The sequence below is a fragment of the Ruditapes philippinarum genome, unplaced genomic scaffold (assembly GCF_026571515.1).
Source record: "Ruditapes philippinarum isolate M1 unplaced genomic scaffold, ASM2657151v2 ctg12914_1_1_1_1, whole genome shotgun sequence".
NCBI lineage: Eukaryota > Metazoa > Mollusca > Bivalvia > Venerida > Veneridae > Ruditapes > Ruditapes philippinarum.
This window is the reverse complement of record NW_026855899.1, coordinates 1-19,169: the sequence shown is the minus strand read 5'-3', so window position 1 is coordinate 19,169 and position 19,169 is coordinate 1. Positions and strand designations below refer to the sequence as shown.

General features: G+C 32.0%; 2 protein-coding genes across 2 annotated transcripts; one reads left to right on the top strand and one right to left on the bottom strand.

Annotated features, from left to right (window-relative positions):
• Positions 1-747: 747 nt before the first annotated feature.
• On the bottom strand, positions 748-10,445 carry LOC132744764 (RING finger protein 32-like). Its single transcript, XM_060733546.1, has 9 exons — positions 10,318-10,445; positions 7,898-8,063; positions 7,147-7,224; positions 6,604-6,746; positions 5,226-5,258; positions 4,780-4,904; positions 3,833-3,941; positions 3,342-3,506; positions 748-1,072 (listed from the first exon to the last, which is right to left on the bottom strand). The coding sequence occupies exons 1-9, from the start codon at positions 10,345-10,347 to the stop codon at positions 911-913; spliced, it is 1,011 nt and encodes a 336-aa protein (XP_060589529.1). The 5' UTR covers positions 10,348-10,445; the 3' UTR covers positions 748-910.
• Positions 10,437-18,292, top strand: LOC132744765 (translin-like). Its single transcript, XM_060733547.1, has 6 exons — positions 10,437-10,592; positions 13,335-13,428; positions 14,304-14,400; positions 14,725-14,840; positions 16,645-16,724; positions 17,527-18,292. Exons 1-6 carry the CDS (start codon positions 10,515-10,517, stop codon positions 17,737-17,739), a joined length of 678 nt encoding a protein of 225 aa, XP_060589530.1. The 5' UTR covers positions 10,437-10,514; the 3' UTR covers positions 17,740-18,292.
• Positions 18,293-19,169: the final 877 nt, after the last annotated feature.

The following is a 19,169-nucleotide window of genomic DNA, read 5'->3' as shown; positions in this document are numbered from 1 at the left end:
AATGTTAAATAAAGATTTTCATACAAAATAGGGTAATCTAAGAGAGCAAAATAAGATAATTGATATATATAACTGGTTAATTGTGTAACAGATATCAGACATCCATAACCTGCTATATTTCTTATACAGACTTTTCCAGCACCTATTTCTGAAATGGTCTAATATATCAATTTTGGGGATATCAAGATAATAATTTGGAGTTAGTCAGTCAACTGAGTGTACAGCCTGGTCTACTGCACTGACAATGTAGGCTAGCCTGGCACTATACTGGAAGCAAAAGCAAATCGCTTTCTGTTCCACCTTCCAAGTAGGGTAAGTAATATACATGTAACAATTTAACACTTCGTTTATTGTAGTAAAAATACTGTTCTAATTATACATACAGTGAAACACATTGACAAAAAAGTGTTGTTATCAACTGATTAACAGCAGTAAACTAAAAGTAAATTCAAACAATATTTATCAAACAGTTACACTTTCATCCTTTGTTTTACCACAGACTTCCCTTAAGTTAGCTGAAAACCTTCCTCACATGAAAGAATCCAAAGGCCAAGTTGGGATTCAAACCCACAGTGATCAGGGGCAAGTGGTTTGAAGTCAACAACCTCTACCACCCGGCCATGGACACTTCAAAATAGTACTGGTAATCTAAAGTTTGGCACTGCAATATTAAAACTTATGTTACTAAAATGTTGCTAGGTAACTAAAATTTTCTTTTGGTATTTAGATCTACATACAGGGCAAGAATTATTTGTTTCCATACTTAATTCTTCAAACATTTTTAAACAAGTGGCATGAAATACATGAGAACAAGACAGCAACACAGTTTGTCGACATGACCTTTGAACTTTCTCACTAGATTTTGACTGGTCCACTTTTGTTTGTCTCTCTTTATTTATTTCACCAGTTTTTAGAGATTTCCCTGTAGAAGACTTTGGTTTATTAAAATTTTAGTGTCATTTTTTGTAGACTTAGTCTGGTTAGTTGTGGAATGGTCTGGTTGTTCAATATAACTTTTCTTGATGAGTGAAGTCAAACATATAGGGCAATCAATATCTCCACGCTCTACCGCCTGCAAACATAAAATTATATCATACTTAAATCAAAGATATCAAAAGAACCCAATGGTATTTGAATCTAATTCTGTTGTGGTTCAAATATTAAATACATTGTATAACAAGAATCTTTGAAAAAGCAACATGTAAGTAAAATGAACTAGTATAGCAAGATGGGATAAAAATCTAAATCTTCAATTAATTTCCTAAATACAAGTTGTATTACAAAATAATCCTCATTCTAAACAAGTGATGTGACATTCAAATAATGTAAATACATTTGTTATCTTTATTTTCTTGTAATAAAACTCCACAGGCTTCGTATTTAATAATTACCAATCCTAATTTAATTTTACATGATAAAATGGCAAAGCTTTATCTTACCTAAATGGCAAGAAAATGCAATATTTAAAAGAAATGGACAAAAAAAAATTATTCATGCAGACACCTTAATGACAAGATTTTGACTGTTCAGTGTGTTCATGTAAATGATAACATCTATCATGCAGCATTTCATATCATGCTTTTTTGAACTTATAAAGTTCAACAACATGTTTGCTACTGTAAAGGGCAATTCAACCAGCATATGAATATTTCCCATTGTACAAACTACTATTCCATATTTAATAATTGTTAAAGTAAAACATACAACATGGAAGTGAAAAGTAATGAATTTTTGGTCACTTTCACTACTTTACAAAGACCTTATCACTATCAGTATGCAATTTTGTGAAATATCAAAATATAATTCACATGTAACCAAATAAATTTTGGTTCACAAATGCAACTACAGTTACCAAAGTTCATATGAGTGATCGAAAGATTGTAACACTTACAATTAAAACACTGTTTTTTTAATGGAGACTGAATACATAATTTATACATTATTTTATATCCTAATGTGTAAAGACTTATAAAAAAGTTCTTCCTTGATCTTGGGATGAAAGCAGAAAGATTCTGACCCAACCAAAGATGTTTCTATCTTACAATACAATTGAAATATGAGCCATACCATATGGATATGGAACTTTAACAATTTTGCTCCAAATTTGGAATTTACTTATGTACTGGTAATACATACATGTATGTATATGAAAACACATTATTTTCTATGGACAATATTACTCAACTATAAAATGGGTCTACAAAATATCCTAAAAATTAAACATTTACTAACAATCATTGTGTGAGTCATATCAAACATTTTACATGTGGACAAGAAAATTGTTCATGATAAAGTGATGAAACAAACATATGTGAAGACTGACTTCTATCCAGTGAAAATTTGATCTAAATATGACAATTTAACATCAGAAAACTCACCTTAAAATCTTAAGATATAATAAATGGAATAACAAAATGATGTAGAACTATGGTATAAATTCTTCATCATGTGTCATTCATCAAATAATAATTGGTAAAATTAACATGACATGCTTGGCAAGAAGGAGGTACATTGTCCCATCTTAATGAACATTTCCATTCTTTAGCAGTGAAAACTTTAGCCCCACCGTTTATATTCAACTGCTCGCTAACAGTATAACAAACAAAACTATGTGTTCTTTTGTGTAAACTAAGGTACCCAATGACCATGTATAATCCCAGTGTAACAATTTGATAGCCAGTCAGCCAATTTGCATAAAACTGTATAGGTCCTTTTTATGTCAAATAAGATTATTAACACTCTCTATCCAAAATATCCTATATGAACTGTCCTGACTAAAAAGCAGGCCATATGTGCCGGATGATTTTTGTCTGCACTGCTTGCACGGGCAGATTTTGTTGTCGCCAGTAGGCTAAGGGTTCAAAACCATCAAATTATGTCTTCTTTATATAATTTCTCATATGTGTTATCAATAAATATTTAAATGAAAACTACAGAAAATTGATAGCTGAGACTATGGGACATGACAAATACAGAATTTAAAGATATACAATTCATCAGCAATAAAACCTGAAATAAATTTCTCTGAATCATGTTACTTCTTCTTTCAGTCAGTTAAGTATATGTTCATAACATTTTCATGTGAAAAATTTACATCATATGACTCTAAAATTATTATCTAAACACAAATGTATCATCTAACTTCTGCTTGATTTCATATAATTTCCAATCACAGAAAATGAATACCCTTGAAGGAAGAATGCTTTAAATTGATATGATGCACTTTTCAAAGATAAAATTACTGAAATATTTAGTTTGAAACAACACAGAATTTTTTTTTCCAATAAAAAATAAAACCTGGATGTCACTTTAAATGCTTTGCAACATAAATTCAATGTTACCTTAAGCTGTATAGCTTCCCAGTCCTCCTCAGAAATCTGCTGGAATCTAGCATCAAAATCTCTGAAAACATTGCGGCTAGCTTCTAAACTCTGATCCATTTCCCTCAGGAAGCTGTGTACATCAAAGTCACATGACCTTACCATTCTGTCTGTGATCTTGTGTAGCTAAAATAATATCCAACATGATTATATAATATCAGTCCTAAAACTAAAAAGCCATAGATCCTGATTATAAAAGGTAAATCTTATAGCTCTGCATATTGTATATTAAAATGAATTTATGCCAATTTTTATTTTTATTTTTAAAAAGCCTTTGAAAAACTTTACTGGGAAAAACTCATAAAAAATACATATAATGCACAATTTTCATCAATTAAATGTGTTGTTCAGATATAGTTTTTTATGCAATCTTGGCAAGCTAATAAAAAAACCCATGAAATTGTCAGTTTCAATCTGCTTCATATCAGAAGAATGTTACAGCAAACAGTTACCTTTTCTTCATAGAATTTCTGCCTCAATTTGGGATCTTTTGGCGGATTAGATTCCCTCAGTTTAACGTACATACATCGTACTACATAACCCCTCCAGCAAGCTTGAATCCTAGCAAAAAGAAACAGGAGAAATGAGTTATGAAAAAAAAGTACAACAAGTTCAATGTACTCAATCATTATGAAATTTTGATTTTTGTCATTGATAAATATATAGGTCTATGAGTATACAAAAACACTTAAGAAAGTAATGGTATAGCAGGTGAATGTCTTTTATTTCATGTCAGTCTTTATTGATTATTAATATGAACATGTCCGATTGACTTCTCACATAATTAACAAGAGCCGGTTTGAACCGGGTGATGCTCCCCAGATAAGTTTTGGATACAGAAAAGTACACATCTTGTAGTTTCAAAGTTATGTCACGTTCAAAGTGTAAAAATGAACAAAGGGCATTAACTTCACAATTAGGCAAGTCAGAGTTTTGGTTCTTTTGCACTGCATATCTACCTAATGAGATCTATCTACCTACAAAGTGTCTTGTTCATATCCCTTATACTTTCAGAGCTATGTCATGGACAATGTTCAAAGTGTAAAACTGAACAAAAGGCAACTCCAAAATAAAGAAAGGCAGGGTTACAGCTCTTTTGCACTGCACTTTTTCTCAATGAGTTCTATCTTCATACAAAGATTGGAGTTGATATCTCTTGTACTTTCAGAGTTATGTCCCGGACAAGAATTCTGCCATGGACTGACCGATCGACTGCCCGCCCGACCGACCACCAGCTGACTCCTGTATACCCCCTTAAACTTCATTAGTCAGGGGTATAATAAAAGACAGATTGAAGTATAAACATTAAGGACAGACTGTGAGACAGACAGGCTACTATATGCTAAATAATCAAATACCCAGTGAGCATAAAAATGTAGAAATCTATTACAATAATTACATTGTAGCACATTTATGTCTGTGATATCTTGATCCTTCATGTATAACTCTTGTTTGATACTGTTCTCTACGGCACATTGGACATGTCTTCTTTCCAGTAAACCTCTCAAAAGCTTGCAAACATGCCTGTTATAACACCAAAATATCATAATACATGTATAATTATATATTAACACATTCACTATGTCACTGTACATTGGGATTTTGTTGTTGATTTATAATGCATATATGGATTGCATCTAAAGTGAAAGGAAAATTAATATGCACTTCCATAAACATTTTACTTATTTCAGTACTGGAAACTTTGTTTGAAAAAAAAATCAAACATCTTAGAAAAAAAAAACAATCCTTTTTATTTTGCAGGAATGGAAGTTAAATGTAAAAACATGTGTATTATAATACCATAATGAATATAACAGTAAATAAAGAGAGATACAATAACATTACCCTGTGAAAGACATGAGTACAGGACAGAAGCACCTGAAAAAATAACAATACAATGGTTGAAACAGAACGGATACTCAAGTGTATTTTTAAATGCACAGCATGAAAATGAATGCTTACAATTTTTCTTTAATTGCAGTAATAATAAATAATGCAGTGTTTATCATTTAAATGCTTTGTACTTTAACCATGCATTATTCTACAACAGTGCACTTAAAATTGATATCTTTTTCCTTATTAGAGTATGCTAACAAAATTTTGAATTATCAAATATCAGATGATAATCTATCCCTGTCTGCTCTGAATTTCATAGATGCTGGTTTCGATCTTAAGACTTGAATATCCTTATTAAAGATATACCATGCTCGCCTTTGGGTAAAATACTTTGATTGCTGAAATTTATTGAAATCTAGTTCATTCTTTCTTAATATGTCCAATTTGAATAAGTGAACATATAAATTGTGTTAGGGAAGCTGCATTCCCTATTAATTGTCAAATGATTTGCTCTATTCTTATAAAAAAATGCCAGTTTTTTTTAATGACAATATGTAATCATACTGTGATTACCTGTAGTGTGTAGAGTTTAAAACATAACATATTTTCTCTGTGTGTATTCAAAAAATGTTTATTTTACATTTCAAAAGAGACTGTATAGTAATTATCAGTTGTTTTTTTTTCAAATATCAATTTGAGCATAATATAATTCTTTATATAAACAATTTTCAAAAATTAAAAAAGAAATCTAATATTTTCTGACAGCATATCCCTGACTGTATGTTTATTGAATCATAGCCATAACCAATACTGTCATTAGTATATTTGTTAATTAAAAAAAAAAGAAAAAAAAAAAGACAAGATGTATCCAGAACATTACAAATTCATAGTTCTGTATGTATCAAATATTAGGAGTGTAACGTTTATCCGTTTAAACGGGTACGGTCAGTTTCTAGCTAAAAACCGGTTAGGAAACTCAATAACCGGTAACCAAGGTTTGTATTAGACCAATTTAAAAAAAACAAAAAAAAAACATTATTCTAAACATTACCATAATTTTTAATAACAAGTTATGACAGCTTTTTGTATTTCAGTTTTTCTCCGATTGCATGCTATCTGATCATGTACAGTACTGTCCTAACAGAAAATAGTTTCTTTATTATCAGACTTCTATTGTAATCATTGTTAAGTAAAACAAATTATGAACAGAATGTTATATTTTGTCATGGAGAAACAAAGTTAATGTTGAAAATCTAAGCATTATAACTACAGCCGGTTAAACGTTTAACACGGTTATTTGGTTGCCGTTTAAATGTTTATCATTTTTGCTAACCATGACACCCCTATATAATATGCACAAACAATTCTACAAAACAGTTTTATTTACCTGTTCTTGTGTGCCAAAGTCCTCCTTACATATAACACATGGCATTTTAGAATCATCTCTTTTGTTAGATTTTTCTTTAGCTTTCTTCCAGTCTGTCTCAGTGAGAAGTTGTTCAGGGGCATCTACCAAACCAAACTTCTGAGCTGTTTCATGAAAATTATCAAGTTTGTTTATGAATAAGAGCTTTATAAATGTATGTACTTCAAAGAAATTTGTTATTGTCCTACCTACTTTTTTGTCCAATGAATTTGATCCTATGTAGCTCCTTTTGAGCTGTTTAAATACTTTGATTTTGAATAATTATTTCTTACCTTTTACATAAATGTCTTCTTTTTGTAAAAAACGTTAGATAACCTAAAATTCTCATATCTAATCATGCAAAAAACAAACAAAAATTTCAGAAAAACGGTATAATAGCTGACACAGTTTACATTGGATTAATGCTACTGACACATATTTTAAAGACCAAATGAAGGTATTAAAACATGCTGAAATATATCAAATAAAAGGGCAAAGAAATAACAAATATTGGTAATAACAAACCAAGTGTGAGTGGAGGAGGCTTTGGGTCTAAAACATATTCTCTCTCTTTTTCTTCTTTCTTCTTTACTTGAGGTTTATCTGAAAAATAATTCAAATATTTATTGTTTGTTTTTACTCCAATTTCAACACAGTGTTGATTATATCTCTTTCATTGGTCCATTTAACTGGCTTTTCTTGATAACTGATGAGTCGAGTAATTACCAAATTCTCTGCAAGTGTCCAACTACTAATCTCCTAATCAGTCATGAGAGACAAGTGACCATAATAGACTCAATGTCCAAGTTTATCACAGAAAAATTTTACCTGACATCAGTGACTGAATTAGAGGCTCCTATATTACAATCTCAATGCTATCCTAATTGTTCTAAGCAGGTGAACCAAAAAAATTTATATCAAAATTAAAAAAAAAAAATTAGATTATAAATGGGAAATAATTTCAAATTTTTATGCTTAGAAGTCATTTATGCTTTCTTGAAATGAAAGTATCATGTAGAAATGGTGATATAAACTGTCCATTAAGCAATGAAGCTGACAAAAATATATCTATGAGAAGATACTGAACTTCAATAAGTTTGCAAAACAGAGCAGTTAATACTTGGCACAAAGAGGTTACAGTGCACTGTGTAGGGCAAGCTATAAAAATTTTAACTATATAAAATGATAACCAACAATTGTTAACTTTTGTGCAACAAACTGTTCATTAACCTTTCATAAAAATTATTAAACTGTGCATGATAAGATTAGTACATACTTCTGCCAAATCGTCCAGTATCTATGGTTGACCGCACAGACTTTTTCTGTTTTGCTCTTGCTGCAGGACCAACTCCAATATGTCTTGGACCAATGAAATCATTAAGTCCCAGAGACTTAACCAGGTGGTCTTGAAGAGCTACTGCTGTTAATGCAGTGTTTCCTGTCTATATACAGAAATTAAAAAAAAATATGATACTAACTTTAGCTAAAAATTCATGTATGTGATACATAATAATAAAACAAAAGAAAGAACTTTGTGTTATAAATTACATATATTATAACTTGTTTATAAATTGATTCAATTAACAATTATGGTTTGTCCATTAATAGGTTCTTATTAAACTGTAAGCTGAAACTATTTTTCAATTTGTTTCATCATTAATTGAAATTAAATCAATTTGAAAGCACAATTATCAACTTGATTACATGGGCAAAAAAGTATCATCAGGGTTTCTTATATGATCAGGGACTGGGTATACTTAAACCAGATAGAATAGGTCCTTGCAGCTTGTAACATCCATATCCTAAAATGTATCTTCTCTTCAGTGCAAATTTATCTTTGTGAATCAATAAAATGCAAAATGAGCTGATAAAAAACAATTGCTTTTTGAAAATATAGTTTATCATTCCAGAAAAAAAATGTTAAGATTTCCTCTCTTTTTTTTTCCAAATTTCAAAAAGATATAATTCCCAACAGCCTAGCCAAAATAGAATAACTGTTATAATTTCTGATAACTATTGATTGATATTTACTTGTTTCTCAAAAGGAGAAACAGGTTATATATAAACTTTTTATTTTAAAATTTTTAAGACACCTGTATTATATTTGATTTAAGAAAACAAAGTACTGATAAGTATTTCCCTATAAAAATTTAATGCATAAATTGTAGATTTGTCCGAGGAATACTATGAAGCAAAAACCAGGAAATTGGATCAGCTCGGCCCTAATATTTAGGACCTTATACAAATTATGCAGTGTTGCATCTAGAATTTCAAAATTATGGGGGATTGTTCCTCACTCAACTGAAAAATGTGGGGGGATTTGAAAATGATATGGGGGACAGGCATTTAACTAACAATATGACATACCGAAAAGAAATAATTTATTTTACGTTAAGGCATTTTTGACAGTTATTGTCAACTCAACAGCAAATGGAAAAAAAAATGACGAAAAAGTGTGCAGATCAAACCATCAATTTACACGGGAGATGACCAAGTCAGGTGTGACTATCCGCGATTTAGTTCGTATTTTAGTCATTAAAGCAAGTGAAAACAAACATGGCGGAGCCTTCAGGATACGATTAAGATTAACTGAATTGAGTTGAAAAGATCGTCAGATGCACGACTTGGCATGCATTGACTTCATTAAAATGTGTGTCATCTGCAAAAAATATGCTATCTCAGTATCTGGCCGAGATGCAAAACTGTTACCCACAGTGATTTTTTTCCCAATTTTCAAAACAACCCGTTCTTTCTGAAGGGAAAAATACAGAGCGATAAAGCAGAAAAGGGGGATCCTGAAATCAAAAAATGGAATTTCACACACATTATATAGGAAAAAAATAATTTTGTTTGTTTGTTTGTTTGTTTCATTTTACGCCCTTTTCCAACAGTATTTCAGTCATATAGGTGGGTAGTAAATTCCTAACCATCGTTCCTGGAGAGTTACACCAGTACAAGACTACCTTCCCGTGCGCTAAACTACCAAATCATCTCCCGGGGATCGAACCCACGCCAGAGAGGTAACTGGATTAGAAGTCAGCAACTGTAACCCCTCGACCACGGAGGCGGTCTAATTTTAATTCAATTTGTTACATGCATGGTACATAGCAGAGGCTATCTATAGGGGCAGATTTTTGTCTTCTAGCTAATATAAAACAGAAGCTTTAAGTCATGGTTCTGGTAAGGAAGAGCATGAGGCATTTTAGGGGAAAATATTATAATATTTAGGGAAAAAGTATACCTACATTTATTTTTGAACTAAGGGAAACAGCCTTTATTCAGCTGTAAAATACAGTGAAAAAAATCATTGACCCACCTATATTTGTATTACTCAACTTCTTAAATAAATTGCCTTTTTTTATTTCTATTTTCATCAATCATTTATGAAACATTGTTCATTACACAGTCATATCCTGGATGTGTTACTTTATGTATGGAGATTGACATTTTTCATGGAATGTAGATTCCACTGACTCAAATTTAAAGCAAAATTTTACGACTTTAAGGTACAAAATATATGTTTGTTTACGAAAAAACATTATACAATGGCACTTTTTAAAAGGAAAGAGAGAATCTATTTACTATGTTATTAGATAAAATAGTGGGCCGAATTGGTTTTGGGCCGAGTTGACCATTTTACCAGAAACGGAACATAGGTTTTATCTACGTGTTTTAATTGAAAAGAAAGAACATTACCTTCTTAATGTCTCCTCTTTTTGATGACATTACAAACAATCAAACATAGGTCTTATCGATGAAAAAAACGAAATTAAAAATAAAATGAAATTATTCTGGTTGCCTCTGACGCTTTCTATTTGGATTCTGATTGGTTAGCAAATTATACGGTGCTTACCTGAAAAATTGATCCTATCCCGAAAAAACGATAATTGAAAATGACCGCCCAAAGCAATATAACACAGATATTCTGTGATTTTCAGCAGTTTCTCGAGAATGAACAACAGTTACGAGAGGTATGACGGCTAAACACCAACGTATTGCTGAAATAGAAACAGATTGTAAACATGTGTCATTTTGCCGGTTTCGGATAACAAATATTTCGGATATATTTTCCTAGGGTAGCTCTGATGAAAATGTCATGATATCTTGGTTGTATAACAGTATCTTAAAAGTTTAATTTTAACAATATAAAAAAATGCAAAAAATATTAGTCTCTGAAACTTTGTACAGTACTTCAGCTTGGAATTTAAACAGTTTAACCCGGTACAAGTCAACCCGACCACAAATCAACCCGACCTCTAGCCCAATAAATTGTGCGCTTTAGGGTTTTTATTATATAGATGATGGTCGCCCTTGCGACAGACAGACATCTATGAAAAAATCAGATTATAAAATCGGTCGGTCTTGCAGTCGAAATATTGAGACTACCCAACCTCAAGTGAATACGGCCCAAAATTATTCAACCTGGCCCTAAGTCAATCTGATTTCTAGTCAGACTTGACACCATTTTTATTATTAGTTATTTGGCATTAATTTTTCTTCATTAACTTTTTCTAACTGAAGAAATAGTTTGAATAATTATTATTGCAAGATAAAAAAAGATTCAGGATATCTAACAATCACATTAGCCGTTGTTACATGTATCAAAACTAGTCCACTAATGTGCTTTATTGTTTAATAAACAACTTATTTACATTACAGGAATCATCCCAGCAGACTGGTCAAAAGCCAATGTCACCCCAATCTATAAAAAGCGAGATAAGGGCACTCTTGCTAACTATAGACCTATATTCTTCACCTGTCCTCTGTAAATTACTTGAGCACATAGTAGCATCCAACATAACAAAACCTTTCCAGGTTAACAGCATTCCTTAAGACGTACCTTTCCAGGTTGAAAGCATTGCTTAAAACATACAACATGGGTTTACAGAAAAAACTCAAAAAAGGTCATGTGAAACTCAGCTGTTAGAACTTGTAGCAGACCTATCAAGAAACCTCAAGAACAAGGCCACCAGACTGATTTAGTAATTTAGATTTCTCGAAAGGGTTTGATAAGGTTAACCATCTTAAAACTCCTATTCAAACTACATCAGGGCTGTCAGTAGGGTCGGAATCTCATGAGTCAATGACTCTTTGACCATAATTTTCATGAGTCAAATCAGAGTTTTCAATTTCATGAATCATTTTCCAGAAGGTACATGTATATATTATTTGTATTATCAACAATCAATTAAGTAACGCATAGATACTAGAACAACATAGCTAATAAATGAATAGATTTTTAAATCATCTGATAAAAAGTTCATTAAGTCATCTGATGTGTATTAAACATAGCTTATTATAGATAAATAGTTAATTAAAAATAAGTCATCTGATGTGGTCCTATGACTTGAAATAATCTCTATGTGGTATTCTATGAATCAACAGTAAAATAGCAAATTAAATTAAGTAAATAAAAGTCATGATTCATCTGATATTATGAAAAGACAAAATGATCAAGTTATCAAGTATTCAAGTGATCAGTATTCAAGTTATGAACCAATGCATCTTCAAGATTGACAAAAAGTTCACCAAGTTATCACATTTAAGTCATATATACAAACTTAACATATCTGACAGAGGTATTCTATGAAGCAAAATATCTTGTTCTCATATTCAGCACATTTTAAGGGACTAATTGTTTCATGATCCAAGTAACGTCTTACGATTTTATACTCATAGTTTTCAACTCTAGTTTTCAACTCTTAGTCTATATTTTATTTTCTTCTGGCAGTCTTTGTCATCTTGTTGAATCTCATTTCAATAGCACCTACATTGTCTCCCTCTTCCATGATTCTGATTAGTTTAGCCACTTTCTGGTGACTAAGAGAGGACCTTGCTTTCACTTTTAGTCTGTTTTGGGTTGAAAATCAGTTAAATCACTGTTCACATTTCACACTGATTGTTAAAGGGGTAGTCAGCATACATTTGTATATTTACAAAGGATAGAATAGTCTGGGAAAATAACATTGTAGTCTGTTATGACTGAAGTGCAAACACTTGCCAATGACTGGCTTTTAAGATTTTTAACAGTCATCTTAAATTGCACAAAATCATCTTTCATTCGTATCACATCTACAAGTTCGTCATGACCCTCAAAGGGTCCTAGCCATTCACTTACTCTCTCCAACTCAGCTTCAGCATGAGATACTACATCAACACAGCATCCAAGGAAACACATTGCAATGGGTAAAATCATTCTTGATTGGTCGCCACCAGTCCATTATAGTAGATAGGGAAATGTCAGATGAGGTAACTGTAACATCTGGGGTCCCCCAAGGCTCTGTCCTAGGTCCCCTTCTCTTTCTGTTATATATAAATTACCTGCCTGAAAATTTAGTTTCACAGGTGTGGTTACATGCTGATGACACTGCTGTTTATATCACTGTCAATAACAATTCCCAAGAAAGGATCTTACAATAAGACCTTGACAGGTTACAGCTAGGGGACATGGAGTTCATCCCCTTTAAAAGTGAACAAAATGTTACTATCAGCAACAGAGGTGATCTATTATTGGCCACCTTATGGCCACCTGATGACAATAAGTCTTTTGTCTTTAACATATCTCAGGGAGGGAATTAGATTATATATTTAGCTTCTCATTTGTTTAAAATGATGGTTACAAAATAAGGGAATCAGGTAGTCCTTAAAGTAAAGATTTTATGTTAAACTGGCACAGTACAGGTATTACAATGTAATTTTTTTTTCTATTTTAGGATATCAGAGTGGTAGTAAGAGAGGTTGAGCAGACCGCCAGAGAAATTTTGACACAATTACACAGTGTACATCAACCAGATGGAATCAAATCAGGTCTGGTAACTTTACATTTTACAAGAAATTTCAACAAAGTTATTCAGTATTTAATATTCGCTATCTCTGCAAACAAAGTTTGAAGGGGATTAACTGGAGAGAGCATGTCTGTTTGTTGGCCAATCTATCTGCTCATGTGAAATCACTTCTCCGGCCCTACAGTTAATGATGGTTTTCGTCAAATGTTATATACCTGTTTGTACTAGCATGTAAATGTACTTGTAAAAAAGCTATGAATTCCTCCCGTTCATATAGAAATCATGGCAGCTTGAATATTTTTTTCCATGCAAAATGGGCTGGTACAAAACAATTTAGCAAAAGGGTACCAGTATGTTTGCGTGTGTGGTGTGTTAACTGAAGGTGTGTTAAGAGGGCGGCACCATGATGGAATTAACTAGCAAAACAACACAGTGAGTAAATTCCTGATGTCATAAAAACAGATCCCAAAGTCACAAATCCCTGCATTGTCATATTAAAACCAGACAGGTTTATATCAACAACTGACCTTACTTACGTCACTGAGACTGACAAACATTTGAAGGCATATATCAACAGTGTACTGACATGCACAAACCATTGACAGACCTACATTAACAATTTAAACACTTAACTAATTATTGAAAAGCTATCTAGCAGGTGCTTGTCCGTGCCAGAAATAAACCATGGAAGGGCACGTGAGGTCTTCCTTCATCAGTAAAGCTGGAAAGTTGCCATATAACCTTTACTCGGTTGGTGCGATGTAAAATCTAACCAAAAGAAAAAAGGATTGTTACAAGTATACAAAAAAAAAAAAAATGACAGATTTAAGGAATAAGTTTACAATTAGCATCATCAACAAACAGATAACAGACCTATTAATATAATTTTTATTTCAGTATCAAGTATTTGTGAGAAGTGTGTTCCAATGTTTGAGACTATAAGACAAAATATGAGTGCTCTTGGTGCAAAAATACCAACAAATCAGTATTACAGGTACTTAATGCATTTCATCCAACATATAATTATTTTATACTGACAAAAAAATTTACATAATCAAAATAATAGAAAAATGTAAATTAAAGTTACTGTCTTAGGGTTATCTTGGCTTTGTCTCTACATTCAACTATATAGTTTTATATCCCTTCTGTCTCCATTTCACTTCTTATTGTCATTATTCAGTCATATACTAATTAATTTATTTCACAGCCTGTTACATATATGACTGACTTTCATTCATATCTTATTTAATTTTGGTCTTGCTCACCTGTACACTTGGACATAAGTAATAGAAAATCTTAAGTTTATAATCATTTTCAGGTATAATGATCAATGGAGGTTTGTGATACAGAGGCTAGCTTTCCTGTCGGCCTATCTAATATATTTACAGTCAGAAACTTTGGTTACCAGGGAAACGGTGGCACAAATGATTGGAGGTAAAGAAAAATATAAACAATGAAAGTTTTACATGTATCATCTGTCTGACTATATTTGCATTTGACACTTATTTACAATACATGTACAATTGTAACCTGTAGAATCAATATATTATATAAACCTGATAGGTACCAGTACTAGGGTAAACATTCTACTGCTCACTGTTAGAGGTATCATACTTTACAGTGTGTATCAGGAGATATGACATTGTGAAGCAAGATTTATGTTTATAAACATTTAATTTTTAGCTCGACTATACGAAGTAAATATAGAGCTGTCCTACTCGCGTCGGCGTTCGCATCCAGATTTCAGATTAAAGTTTTGGTGCAATAAAATATTTTTCACTATAACTTTGTCATTGCTTAAGGTATCAACTTCAACCTTCAAATATATGTTCCTTATCATCAACCACATCTTATGTGACAAGGTTCATAACTCTAGCACCAATATTTTCAGATTTATCGCCCCTTGAACTTAGAATTTTCCTTAAAAAATACTATTTTTTACTGTTACTTCTTTATTTCTTAAAGGATCAACTTCATACTTTAAATATATGTTCCTTATCATCATCCACATCTTATGTGATAAGGTTCATAACTCTAGCACCAATATTTTCAGATTTATCTCCCCTTGAACTTAGAATTTTCCTTAAACAATATTATTTTTACTTATTTATTTTATAAGGGATCAACTTCATACTTCAAATATATGTACCTTATCATTAACCACTTGTTATGTGTTAAGGTTCATAACCCAATATTGCAAGAATTATCTCCCCATAAACTAAGATTTTTTTACTTAAAAATGTTATTTTTTTCTATAACATTTTTAGTTTTAAAGGTATCTACATCAAACTTCAAATACTTATTCCTTATCATCAATTACATTTTATGTGACAAGGTTCATAACTCTTGAAGCAATATTTACAGATTTATCTGTCTTTGAACTTAGGATTTTCTTTAAGAAATATTATAACTTCTTTACTAGGTATCTACTGCAAACTAATAATATATATTTCTTATCATTACACACATGTTGTGTGACAAGGTTCATAACTCTAGCGTGACTATTTCCAGAATTATTCCCCTTGATCTTGGAATTTATGTTAACAATGTTTTTTTTTTACTATAACTTAAAACATAATTATACATAATTGATATTTCTTACATAGTTTTGTCTTCCTTTCTGCGTCCAGTACATAATTATACATAATTGATTTTTCTTTCATAGTTTTGTCTCCCTTACTGCGTCCAGTATTTTATTAGTCGAGCTACGATGTCTCCTGTGACAGCTCTTGTTCAATTATACTATAATTTCTCCAAATGAAAGAAAAATGTTTTGTGTCTAACTTGGCTGGAAACAATTTGAAAAATGTAACTTGTTCGCCAGTAAATTAACTTCAATACTTGTTTTCAGAATTTATAAGTAATTTTCAGGACTAGTGCTATATCAAAATATGATACGATAACTACCCATCAGTTTATATTACAGTTATATCAATAGGCCCTGCATGTTGATTACTAACTAACATTACTAGTAATTCACACACAGTTTGGACAACACAGAGTATAAACTGATGACAAACATCATTTATTCTTACAGCAGCCTTTAAACACTGCTACAAACAATTTCTTACTGTTAGGTCATGCTTAATTCATTTTGCTGAATGCTGAATCATTTCCCTGAATTATTTACCTTAGAAATTAAAATAAATGTACAGTTTGAAGTATTCAAAATCATATAACAATATTGATTGGGGTAGCATATGATATATAGTAATGATTGGATTTTGTATATTTTCAGTAAAAACAGACAGACAAGAAGGTTTTCATATAGATTTAGATGATTACTTGATGGGACTCTTGCAACTGGCCAGTGAATTGGTATATTTATGCTTATATATTTATGTGCAACAAAGCAGATACCACAAACTCATTTTGAAATAATTTCCAGTAATATGAAAAATAAACAAATAAAGAAAAATCATAATGAAATAAGATATTGTTTGCTTGTGTAAAAAGTAATTTATATTTTACAAAAGTTTGTGCCAGTATATATTTAAAGAAAAAAACACAGCAAAAACAAGTCCAAATATATTCCGTATTGTACAGAAAAATGTACAATATAATCACCCTTGGCACTTAGCACCTCTCGACTGCATTTAAACTCATCCCCACGGCACACACTATATCCATATAATTTTTCGCATAAATACCTGTCAATGCTGTGCTTCATAGAAATAAGGCTTTCTGGTTCGTACTCATCCCCGTTTCCCTTCCTCACTCTCAAATAAAAACTTTTCAAGAACAAGTTCAGCTGTGCAGAGAGAATTTCTTCCAAGTTGCGCGATTCAGGTGGAAATGTAGCAGTCAACCATTGCATAAATATTCCGTCTGATTTTGTCTTGCTCAAAGTGTTTTTAGCTTACTGTCCGTTGACAAAGTCAGAAATTTCTACGTCTATTTACATTTTGCCTTTTGAAATCGGATACCAGATCAGTATTGTTTACTGCACACATACCAAACGGTCCAATACGAAAATAATATATTTTTGTTTATCCAATTCGGGAATATTTTGGAGGTACAAATGCAGATTGTCAATTGGTTAGATTTATCAGATATATAATAAATAAACATATAACTCATGTATTCATACTTGTGTAACTATACCTTTAATTTATTCCAGTCGAGACTGGCAGTAAATTCGGTGACAGCCGGTGACTACGGTAGACCAATGAGAATCGCAAAGTTTGTGGGAGAGCTGGACTCCGGTTTTAGACTTCTCAACCTTAAAAATGATTCACTGAGAAAAAGATTTGATGGTCTGAAATATGACCTGAAGAAAGTAGAGGAAGTCGTGTATGACCTGACAATACGTGGGTTAAAGCCAACAGAATGAATACTTTCTATGATCATTAAACTGGGAACAATTGTTTTCTTTTTTATAAAAACAAAGCTGTATTTGTTTTAAGCTTGACTATTTGAAGAATAGGGAGGGCTCTTGTACTCACCCAGGTGTTGTACCAATGTTGCCTTCACACTTTGGTTAAGTTTTTGCGTGCAAGTTTGTATCTCAAAAAAACTGAAGGGAATGGGTTGAAACTTCACACTTATGAGAGGAAAAATGTCTTTAAGGTGGTCACTGTCCAAGTCCCATAACTCTAACATGAATTTTTACAGAATTATGTCCTTTTTGAGGGTGAAAATTCTACATTATCCAGGTTCTTGTTTCACTATCAAGCACTGAGAGTAGTCGAACACACTGTTTTACTGACAGCTCTTGTTGATTTTTCTTTATATCTACATAGCAATGGCAGCTAATTACTTCATTTTTAAGGCATTATGGTTTTGTTATGTACATGTTATCTGGGTGGCACAGATGTTATATCGAATGTTTAATCGTTCTTTACTTTAATGCTAAACGAAAAATAAATTCAAACTGCAAAATGTTATGTTGTGTTAGATGTTCAAGGCTTATGGTATATACATGTATGTTGTTTAACTTAAATAATCTGTTAAATTCATGCAACGTTGTATACCTGTACTATATGGTAATAGTGTAAGTTGAGAAACAGAAGACTTTAATTAGACTGTAAGGAACGAGAGGTAAAGTCTTCTTTACACAAGACCATCCCTTACATTATGATCTTGTTTGTATGTACAAATCAAGAAAAGTATTATTAACCACACAACCCCCTTCCCCCGGGTCCTACTAAACACTGCTAAGGACCGCTAAGGACTGCTAAGGACTGCTAAGGAGCCACAAAGGACTACTAGGGAGGCACAAAGGACCTTAAAATACCTCCTAGGGCATTCTTGTAATACAAGGTAGTATGTTTAGTGACAAAAAATGTATTATTTTAAGAAAAAATATCATTTTAGTGGTAAAATTTATGTTTTTGAAGAGTTGCTGGACCGCTAAGGACTGCTCAGGTGCACTAACAACTGCTAGGGAGGCACAAAGGACCATAAAATCCCTCCTAGAACATTCTTATAATATATGGTAGTAAGTTAATAGACAAAAATGTATTATTGTAAATGTAAGAAAAAATATAATTTTTGTGATAGAATTTATGCTTTCGATGAGTTGCCGGACCGCTAAGGACTGCTCAGATACACAAAAGACTGCTAGGGAGGCACAAAGGACCTTAAAATACCTCCTAGGGCATTCTTATAATACAAGGTAGTATATTTAGTGACAAAAAATGTATTATTTTAAGAAAAAATATCATTTTAGTGGTAAAATTTATGCTTTCGATGAGTTGCCGTACCGCTAAGGACTGCTCAGGTGCACTAACAACTGCTAGGGGAGGCACAAAGGACCTTAAA

Bases quoted from the DNA above. Each gene is read 5' to 3' on its own strand.
- LOC132744764 (XM_060733546.1), bottom strand. From the start codon at position 10,347: ATGTCATCAAAAAGAGGAGACATTAAGAAG. The intron at 8,064-10,317 runs GTAATGTTCTTT...TTCTGTATATAG, and splicing joins AAAGAGGAGACATTAAGAAG to ACAGGAAACACTGCATTAAC. The intron at 1,073-3,341 runs GTAACATTGAAT...TTATGTTTGCAG, and splicing joins GGGAAGCTATACAGCTTAAG to GCGGTAGAGCGTGGAGATAT.
- LOC132744765 (XM_060733547.1), top strand. From the start codon at position 10,515: ATGACCGCCCAAAGCAATATAACACAGATATTCTGTGATTTTCAGCAG. The intron at 13,429-14,303 runs GTCTGGTAACTT...TTTTTATTTCAG, and splicing joins ACCAGATGGAATCAAATCAG to TATCAAGTATTTGTGAGAAG. The intron at 14,841-16,644 runs GTAAAGAAAAAT...GTATATTTTCAG, and splicing joins GGTGGCACAAATGATTGGAG to TAAAAACAGACAGACAAGAA.